Here is a 10,918-nt window from a genome sequence, read left to right on the forward strand (position 1 = left end):
CATGAAACCCAGCTGCAAAACAATTTTGCAACAAAATGATGTGAAGTTGCAATCAGCAGTTTGTGCTATGTAGTCCCAAGCATATTTCATTTCTCTGAATAATGTATCCCCTAGCCTTAATCCACCAGCATAAGTATTATTGGCTAGCTGTCCTGATGAAGCGGACTATGATCTTAAATTTTTGGACCTTCACAACTCATTTGGAGCTATAGCAATACAACTGACATGTGAACATCACTTATGTTCTATCCTCTGATTACATAGCTGGGATGACAACATACCAAGTCAAAACTCATTTGCTTTTGTTTAGTTTTAGTTTTCTTTGGCTTAATTGACTCTGGTATATCTCTGAATATTCCATGCTGTTTTACAGTGTCAGACTAACTACTGTCAACACTCTTCACAGATTTTCTAGATGACTTTAACTAATGCAAGTCACTGTGTGTGGGGTAGTAAAACAAGGGAGTAGAAATTCTGAAATTCATAACAGTTCACACGTCTTCAATGCTCTCCGTACATATCAAAACACTGACAGATAAGTCTGTCCCAAGGGGTTTGATCCCTCTACACTGCATTTACAGTTATTCATTTGGCAGACGCTTTTATCCAAAGGGACTTACATAGGTTACAGTTCTTTACAATATTATCCATTTATACAGCTGAGGCAATTGTGGGTTAGGTACCTTGCCCAAGGGTACAGCAGCAGTGTCCCAGCAGGGATTGTACCGGCAACCTTTTGGTTACGACTCCTGCTCCTTAACCACTGTGCTGAACAGAGATGGTCACCTTTTTTAAAAGTCTTTGGTATAGCTCCACTGGGGACTTGACTTGGGAGCCCTCTGGGGCCTGAGCAGATACTAATAACCAGTCCAACTGTAAAATGTAGATGAAACTATTTGGAGACACAGATGCTTCGCCTGTGATAAAAATCCAGCAAACTTTAACAGAGCATTGTGGTGCAGTCAAAATGAGATTTCCACAATCAAATTTTTTCTAATAAAAAAAGCTAAACATAACATCCATATGTATTACATGTGTCAAGAAGTGGCAAAACATCCTCTGTACTGTATTGTCTGGGTATGAACAAATAGGAAGGGCATTGTAAAACAACGTTTTGTTAACCCAAGAAACTTTAATCCGAACGCTCAGCTCAAACGCTCAGATAGCTAAACTTACTAAAAAGTACTGCACTGCCAGTTGGAGTAGATAAGTTAGCCAATGAGCTAACTTTAGCTAAGAAACCAAAGCAAAGATACTTTATCTGGCTATCCAACTCAACAGAAGCTGCCTATGCAGGCGCTGGTTCAAGGAATTTACGTTCACCAGCCAGAGTAGCAAGTAGAGCTAGCTAGTTGGCTACATTACGTATCATTCGTGCAAAACCAATCAGCGTTAAAATTAGATACGGTGTACAGAAATGCAATTCAAGATAAAACACCTCAGGATAATAGACTATGTCACATCAGGATACTTGCCTTTCTAGGATACCTCCCGACTCATGATTTCTAATCAGTGCTCTTGTGTTCGTAAAAGTACAGTGGTTATGCACTCCATTAGTTTAAAGAGTCACTACAGTTTTTTTCTCCGACTAATCAGAGACTCGACGGTGGTCGGGGAGCGACCTGTCAGCGGCAGCGACTGATGATCAACATGGTAAACTGTAGCGGGACTGGTTGCAGTGTTGCTATAGCGATCACGCACCTAAACGGGCGGGCGTGCGCGCGCAAGTGCACTGTCGGTTTTCGGCACGGGCGACCGTGGAAGCTCTAGAAACGTCTAGCGCGAGGCTGGCAGATGCTGCGTCACTGCGCGAGAGCGAGGAGAGACACGCTCGGCAGTAGGAGAGTGAATCGGCGTAGCTCTATCGTGTATATTTTTGCTCAGTCCTATTTTTCACGCCTTGTTAGATAAAAGAAAAAAAAAACCCGAGCAGGATCGCGCCTAGGGCCAATACTACTGTCCACGGAAGAAAGAAACCTAAATTAGATACCGAGATGTAAGTTTGGGGCGGAGGGCAATGAGGGAGGCGAACGGATGATGGTTGTGCATCAATTCTAAGCGCCGGTTTTGTTTGTTTCTTAGAAAGTGCGGCCTAAAACGTGGATCGTTCAGCTCTGTCACATTTCTGCCATGCACAGGCACATGCGTCTTGTGTTAGTTAGAAGACACAGGCTGAGATGCCGCGGTAGGCCTCCCTTTCACATGCCTGTGTCCGAGGGAGAACGATGAATGGAGAAAGAGATTATTGGAGGCGCATATTTCTCGGATCTTGTAGCTAGTTTGATATTCAGGTTAGTTTACGACTATAGATATACATAAAATTTGGTAAGCGATTACATTAACCATGCACCCTTACACAGATTAACTATTAGAGGAATGTAAAGCTGCATTATTACTATCTACCGGCTCGAGGTTGTTGAATCACGTGGGAAAGCTTAGCTATCAACGCTTAAAGGAATCTGCAAGTCTAGATAATTTTCTGAATCTATTAACGCTAGATACCTCACTAGCCAATGCCGTTAGCTGTTGCTTTTGTCTTCTGAAACCGTTTGTACAATATAAACTCGACAGCTGTCTCATATTTTACTAAAACGTGTTGTAGGTGTCACCATGGTAGATGCCGCCAGATGGCTAGGTTACTGGGTAGTTTGCAAAATGATCGGCCAGCTAGCATAATCGTAATTCGTAGCGAGAGCTAGTAAGCTAAGAATGGAGCAAACGTGCAGAGGAGCCACGGAATCGCCACGGCTTTGCTATTTGTCATGGGTGAACTGACCAGCTAGTAAGATAACCAGCTTATGCCATGCATTTACATCGTAAATATAAAGTGATTTTCGAACTTTTAGCAATTTAGCTCATTAGCTCACAGCCTGTTCATTTAGCGACATGCATTAAATTGTCTGGCTAGCTAGCTCCCTACCTGGAAATTAATATGGAATTGACCACTTTGCGCTTTGTGTGTAAATAATTCTATTCCACTTGGCTAGCTTGCTAGCTAGATAAGAGAAGACCAGCCCGAAATATGTTAGGGCGCCTACTAGCTAAAGTTTTAGTGATATCTTGCTAGTTTGCTAGGGGCTAGTCACCGAATTCGACCTTGAACGGGGCGCTTAACACACATTTAGCTAGCTATCCGGCTACATATTTGCTTGCCAGTGTAAGGTGGTATGTAGGTGGTAACAAATATGTAGTAACTAGTGAGCAGTTTAGCCAGTTCATTGTCACAATTTTGATGGAACTTCACACGTTTTCATCGATGATGCGTAACATCAGTCTTGTGGCTATTTTTTCCCGTTGCCGAGGTAACTTCCTGTTCAACTATCAAATCTGACGTCATTCAATTAGTTGAAGTAGTCTATGATCCATTCTTGTCAAGTGTACTGTATACCAGTGGTGAATGTGGAGATGTATTTGTACATTTCGTTATCGGACATGTGGAGGAATTGTCCCAGGCCATCTTGCAAGCGCCTGCCTTTCTGTTTGCGAATCTGGTTACGTGTGGTGAGCCAAATGCCCGCTGGCCTGGCAAATAATCAGAGACAGACACCGCTGCTTTATCCTGTCACCTTACAGTGGTTTTCCTGTATTGTCAAGATTCAGTTATAAGTTGTGAATGTCTTTATTATCTAACATGAGTGACATTCAGTTTCATGAGCAATTCAGTAACAGTCACACTTGTAACAGCCTGGTGCTTTCTGGCATGCAGAAATTGTAAAGAAACCTGGATAGTAATGAAATGCACATAAAATACCTTCATGTGTTAATTGAAAAGTTGTGGGGTAGTAGACCTGGAAACAAAGACCAGTAGCTTGAGCCCTAGGGTAGGGCATTGCTGTGTCACACATAGCCAGTACCTAAGTTTTGAATAGATACCAGACTGTAAGTTGCAAGAATGTGAGAGCCATTGCAGGGGTTCTGAGCACAGATAATGTTAATTATATGTAACGTCACCAATAGTGTTGCTAAACAGTTTTGATGGAGCAACTGAAGTATCAATTACAACTGTATTTTGTCAGCTTTTTTGCGATACAGCACATATCGTAATATGATGTATATTACAAATTTGCATTGATTCTCTCCTTCATTGTCCAGTGAGCATGTATATGTACATGCTTACAGTTTGCACAGCCTAGGCATAAATATCCTAGTGCAGCCATAGTTACAACAGTTGTGATTGAAAGGGTAGCTTGGTATTCTGTCGTAATTGTCAAGTAGTACATAAAAATCAGGGGTGGCATTGACTTGGATTAGACATGACCACATGAGTGTGATTTTGTTTGAACAAAGTGGATGCAGGTGTCATAGAAACCACACTAACATAGTTAAATGTAGAATCATGATGCTCGGCTGTATATTTGAATTGGACAGCCCTACTGTTAAGACTCGCCCCAGGCCACACTCTCCTCCAGTAAGCTGTCAGTTGCAGGTCCTGTCGGTGGTCCTCTTGCTTTCATATGCTTTGTTCATTTAGCTCTGAGATGCACACGCTCTCTTGGAGAGTGCGTGGAGCATTATGTAGTCCAATGCTGCAATTCAGACACTTAGAATGATGAGCATGTGAACCTTCCATTTGTGCAGGTTCACTTAATCTCTTTTTGTGTTCTCTGTCAACAGGCAGCCAGCAACTGCTAAATGGTATGACAGGCGGGATCACGTCTTCATTGAATTCTGTGTAGAAGACAGTAAAGATGTCCAAGTGAAATTTGAAAAATCAAAGCTCAGTTTTGGGTAGGTGTTCATTTTCTTGTGCATGAGTAGTACCTCTCAGCATCTATTTTACATGGCTAAGCGTGATGTGGAGTGTATTAAGATCCACTTTTTTCATTGTTGCTGCTCCTGCCTGATTTAGAAGTGGCATGTGGTGTGGTGGTCTTCTGAACCAGTGGCGCAAAAAAGATCCATGCCTCTTATGAAGTTCTTTAGAAACTGCGTCACTGCATGCTTGCTTTAATAGGCAATTTAGTTATCGTCTGAACATTTCACTTGTGCAATAACTTTCCTTGCAGATTTAGGATAAAATGGAATATATTGGGTTGAGGAAAAGTAATCCCAGATGAAGTTTATTTTAAATTTCAGTGTCTAAAATGTCTAAAGGCTTTTTTACCTTTTCTCTAAGCTGTCATGGTGGAACAGATAACCTCAAACATCAAAATGAAATTGACCTCTTTGAAGTTATTGATCCAAATGTAAGTGGTTGGTTTTTTTAACAGTGTTGTGGAATTACTGTTTTCTGTGGACCAGTTAATGTATTACATTGATAATTTTATCATAGTTTTGTGCTTGTGGTGTTTGATATTGAAAATTTAATTTAGAGAATAATTGGATAACAAGATTCTCATTCTTTTCATATAGGAATCCAAACACAAACGCACAGACAGGTCTGTTTTGTGTTGTTTACGAAAAGCTGAACCTGGAAAATCATGGCCAAGATTAACAAAGGAAAAGGCAAAGGTCAGTGTTATTTTAGTAAGACTTTTCACTTAAATGCAGTTGTCTCAGCAGAGACCAAGAAGCAGCCCCATGCACTTGAATTAATGAAACACTTTCTCTTTTAATATTATCACAAGTACCTTTTTCTTTTTAAAAGATAATTCATTAATTTAGTATTAATTGTAGATGCTTGAAAACTGAACACAAGGGAAAGGTTTTGCTGTTCTGATGAAATTGTGGTGTTGTGTACTTATTTTTGATCAGCTAAATTGGCTCAGTGTGGACTTCAATAACTGGAAAGATTGGGAGGATGATTCTGATGAGGAGCTATCCAGTTTTGATCGTTTTTCAGAGGTAAGCAGGTCTAACCTGTATGCCTTTTTGATGAAATGGTACAGAGGTATGTGAAGCAAAATATGTTAGGGGAATTCTAAATGGGTTGCTCCTGTAAGTGGTGTTTGTTGACCAGTGGGTGGCAATTGAAAATCAATCACACAGAGAAGAGACGAGGATGCTTTGCTGCTGGAGATGCTGAATGAAACGTTAACTACCCAGGATTGTATTCATTGGTGCTTGAAATAGCCCAGTTGCACCAGTTGCAGGGTTCCCTGGTGTTGTTTCCAAAGTTCCTAATGTGGCCACAAATCATCCACCAGTTTACTCAAAATAAATTCTTGCTTCTTCACCTGTACGGATATGTGGTAAGCATTCAGGAGTAAAATATCTGTCATGCATCACACAGGTGCAGACTAAACAATTATGGTGGCTGAGGTGATAGACACCCATTCATTTGTCATTATTGTTACTATGTTGAGTTTTTTTTTTTCCTCAGATGATGAATAACATGGGAGGAGATGATGACCTACCAGAAGTGGATGGGGCAGAAGATGTAAGACACATTATTTGTTTTCTTTCCCCTCACATGCGTAGGCACTTTGAGTAAAGATGGTAAAATTGGTGGTGTTCACCTGTGTGTATTGGAACAGTTTGAGGCTAAGAAATTTGCTCAGGAATGTTATGGCATTGCACCAGTGTACCTGGAGCCTAAACCAGTTCCACTTTCGGCACTCCTGCTTGCTGATTTTAAACAACTGAGAAGACACTAAAGTTCAAATCTGAACAAAAATATGCGCTTATGAGACTTATACTTATTCTAATGTTAAAATTTTCATTCGTAGGACTCTGTGGACAGTGACGATGAAAGTAAGTTATTGGATATTTGTTTTTGTTTCTTGCCTTTCCAAACAATTTGTCAATTACGCTCTCTTCTGGTTTGAGAGCAGCGATCAGAATTTGTTTCAAATATAGCTTTTGAACAACTCAGAAACAGCCCCCTCTGTTGTGCTCTGTATAGTTATGTTAAATGAACATTTGCAATATTGTAATTATGTATTATGCCTTCAACCAACCAATCAATCATCTCAGCAATTAAAATGACAGATTCTCTGTTTCAGTAGTTCTGAGCATGCTGTTCGGCTTAGTGATCATTCTCACAGCAATTATATTTTGAGCTTTTCATAGATGGTGGGCTAGAAATACATCATGAAAATAGCTTTCTTTAATGACCTTGGTACTGGTAACTCTAGATGATGAAAATTAGATTGCACCAATATATGATTTGATTTATGTTTCTTGTCTCCTCAGCAGGTTAATTGCATGGAATTAGTGTTGAAATGACACATTTGTGACAGTCTTTTTTTTTTATTATTATTTTCCAGAAATGCCCGATCTTGAGTAATGACAGAACTATAGGAATCCCTGTGACAGCTGGAAGGAAAAACTGTCTCAAAGCTGTTTGTTTTAAGAGAAAAACCCTATAGATTTGAGCTGGTAGCCATATAAAGACAATTGCATCTTTTTAAAAGCAGTTTTCCAGACCATTTGAAAAATGCTTCACTGAGGATCAATATGCATACGTTTGTACAGTCTCCAGCCATTGGCAGTGCTGTGCTATAGTCTTCTATTCTGCATGGACGATGTACAGTTTCCATGATGTGTTGTGAAGTATAGTTATTGTCCATTAATCAAAAATCAAATGGCTCCAATGAAAGATATTAAAGGTTTGAAGTTTAATAAAAAATGACATTCTTACTTCCCACCCCCTTTTTTGTTTAACAGTATCATTTTGGTTCTGTACTTAAAAGAAAATTAAACTGTGTAGTTTCTAATGTTTTGACAATTTCAAAACGACCTATATTTTCAATAAAGTTTTGTTCCTTTTTTAATTGAAATATTCCCCTGTGTTGTTAATACTTTTAATTCGAGAATTTTTTTGTTTTCCCCAATTCAGTAATGAGATTCTTAACAAGCTAAAAGCAGTTGTGCTTGTCGTGTGTTACCATATACAAATACTGTTCGTAAACAGTTACTGATTGGTTATCCATTTTGAATGACTTGGGTGTTTTCTCATTGATTTCTGATGGTACCTGCTTTTCATAGTAAAAACATTTTGAAAGGCTGTTACTTTAACTTCTTTCATTTATTGAAATAAAAAGACACATTTGAAAAGATCCATCTGCTGTAGAGAATACAAGCTCGGTCTTAATCATACCAGATAGGAAAGCAGGTATCAAAACACTGCTTGGTTTCTCCATATGTAAGAAAAATTAGAGCAAAAGTGTAAGGTATTTCAAGCCTGTACCTATTGTGTTTCTGACCCCTATAAATCTGTATTGAGTTGAATCCAGCTGTATTTTTATTTATTTTTGCATATGGACCTAAAGAACAAAATATGAATATTGAAAGTAGATCAAATTTGTATTTGCACTGTCAGCATATATATCAGTGTTGTTAAAGCAAAAAAAAAAAAAAAAAAAACAGTGTGTTTGTCAGCCTGTCTACTGGGAACAGGTTGAAGACATTCAGTCTAAGTCCAGTGTCGATTTTTTTTGTCTACACCTTTCTAATAAACCGTCTGAGACGTTAACATTTGTTTATGGTCATAGTTTATGAATGCTAATTGGTTAGCCATGGTTATCATGGAAAAATGTCCTTTGTACATGACTTGCAATAGAAACGGAATGTATAGTTTGGTATACAGCTTAAACTAGCATGTTTAACTGAAGAAAAGTTAGAATCTTGCGTTAGGTGAAGTATCTGAACACATTGTGAAGGACTTAACGGGAAAAACTGCACTTTTGTCTGATTGGCCTAATAACGACATGTGACACATTTGGTCTAATTATTGACGAGTGGGTGTTGTACTCGAAGGCGTCTGCATGGGGCAGCAGTGAAATGCTTCTGCACTGAGGTTCGCGTCGGCCTGAGCAGAGTGGAAGTACGTGGTGAACAGCAGGTGGCTTGTGCACTGTGCCACCTACTGGGAAAGTGATGTCTGACTACACCAATTATCTTCAACTACCTGGAGGCAAGACTTTTAGCGAATATCCTTGACATCCACATTACAAGGACAAAGTTTTTCATGTGCTAGATTAGAATACATACGAAAAACCCTTGCTAGAAGGGAAAGACACCTCAAATATTTTTTTAATAGTTTTAAAATTCGCAGATGGACGTTAAAATTGGCGCTAAGTAAATCTATTACTATCTGTTAAATACATCAGATCACGATTATTACATAATGATAGTCCAAGATAGTGCAGGTTTAGTGGAAACACATGGAGGAATAAGACAAATCGTGGAAGGGAACATCATCAGTAATGGCAGTCAAAAAACAAAATGAACTGTAGGTGATGAATTGTTGCAGTCTTCTTTTAACACATTAGGTATTGATGCTGTGTTCTGCTTTTCTGTATGTATTTCCACCTAAATAAGAAACAACATAGTCTGACCACGGTTCTATGTATCTGGTACAGAGTAGGGAGCGAATGAGTGACGTCATTCAGCACAAGCGCTAGCCACCTGCTCTGGATAGCACTGAGAATAAACAGCGATGAGGCTGAAAAACTTAATGTCATCACAATATCATCACTCCGCCTTATCCACTCCTTGTTTGAAATGCAACCATCAGACTAGATCGGGCACATTTTAGGGTGAGTCTAATTTACCATCCCTCATCGCGTTTTTGTAGTTTATGTCAAGCTTCTCTAAAAATCTAATTGGTCGCCGTTTAATTTAAGACCATTTTGTTGCGATTCACCCCTCTGTTTTGCATTTCTCATCTGGTGGGCGCGCTGTATAACGCTACTTCCTGCAGCATCATACTGACTTCTGCTGGGTCCTAACACCTTCCTTTGTAGAAAGGGTAAGAACTCAGTTTCGTTTCTGTTCTAAAAATAGTTTTTAATCGCTCCTACAGTTTCTTACTATATACACAAACCATACAGGGATACAAGCCACAATATCGATTTCTTTCATTACATGTAAAGACTAGCAACATTCCTGCGTTAATGTCCTGGAGATAACTATACAGCCATGTGTCCGGGACAATGAAAAATCTTTTTTTCTCTCATTGGCAAATAGTGAAGAAAGAGCCAAATAATTACCTGTTTAAAGGCTGTTACATGTTCAGTTTTTTGATGTATATGGAAATACTTTATACTGAGATATGTCATAAAACGAGTTTATTGCTGGTTAAAAATGAATTCATTTGTTGGTTTTGCCATTACAGTGTTTTGTTTTAACAGGCTGATACATAACATATAATTATATAAGATCAAATACTTATATATATCCTTATCTAATATTTCTAAACATTAATACAATATCTCAATAATACAATATGTCACTGAATAACCTGCCCTGCCCTCTAAGCAGCATTTTTAGAGAAACACAAACATGCTAGTGTTCTGATGCTGCCTGTGACTATCTCACAATATGAATTAAGGTGTATTCCCAGATCTTTGTAATGAAATGAATTTTATAGTTGTGTGATGAAACAGTATTTAAGTATGAGCTTCACCTGTCATTTTAGTAAAGCTGAGAGGATTTTAATCTTAAATTCAATGTTAAATTCTATGTATTAAAAATATCTATTGTATCTTTTATTGTCTTTTTACATATTTTACAGTTAAGGCACAGATATCCAGACTTTGATGTTGAGAGATGAAATTTCCATGCAAATAAGTTGAGTCAGCACCAGTCTTGGTGATATTAGAATGGACACTTCCTTTTTTGACACTGCATATATAGACATAGCTCCTTTAATACTTGAGGAACATTCAATTGTTCGGGTCCTTTTATTCTGAAGTGATTAAACTGATACTCTTTGAAACACTTAACAACAAACTAGTTAATAGTTTCATGGACATGCCGAAATGGCAAGGAATAGTGTCTTCCCCAGTTTGGCGATGGCTGTTACTAATCAATCATTACATGCATTACATTACATGCATTTAGCAGACACTCTTAACAGAGTGACTTCCATCACAATAGAACATAAGTGTATCCATTCAATTTAAACAAGCAACACTGTCAGACCAGATTTGTCAATCACTGGTAAATTTCTTTTTCTGAAAGAACAGAAGGAAACAAAAACAAAACAGAAGAGGAGAGTTCTGCCTGTAAAGACATGAACAGGAAAGATCTG

The 10,918-nt window shown here is 38.6% G+C and overlaps 1 protein-coding gene across 1 annotated transcript; it reads left to right on the forward strand.

Annotated features, from left to right (window-relative positions):
• Positions 1–1,691: 1,691 nt before the first annotated feature.
• On the forward strand, positions 1,692–7,552 carry ptges3a (prostaglandin E synthase 3a (cytosolic)). The gene is made up of 8 exons (XM_036533216.1): positions 1,692–1,996; positions 4,615–4,728; positions 5,117–5,186; positions 5,353–5,451; positions 5,695–5,784; positions 6,263–6,319; positions 6,609–6,633; positions 7,149–7,552. Coding segments are annotated over exons 1-8 (477 nt in total). The 5' UTR covers positions 1,692–1,994; the 3' UTR covers positions 7,169–7,552.
• Positions 7,553–10,918: the final 3,366 nt, after the last annotated feature.

The sequence above is a fragment of the Megalops cyprinoides genome, chromosome 7 (assembly GCF_013368585.1).
Source record: "Megalops cyprinoides isolate fMegCyp1 chromosome 7, fMegCyp1.pri, whole genome shotgun sequence".
Lineage (NCBI taxonomy): Eukaryota > Metazoa > Chordata > Actinopteri > Elopiformes > Megalopidae > Megalops > Megalops cyprinoides.

Excerpts from the sequence above, each read along its gene's own strand:
- ptges3a (XM_036533216.1), top strand. Across the intron at positions 4,729-5,116 it reads AAATCAAAGCTCAGTTTTGG|CTGTCATGGTGGAACAGATA; the intron begins GTAGGTGTTCAT and ends CTTTTCTCTAAG. Across the intron at positions 6,320-6,608 it reads AAGTGGATGGGGCAGAAGAT|GACTCTGTGGACAGTGACGA; the intron begins GTAAGACACATT and ends TTTCATTCGTAG.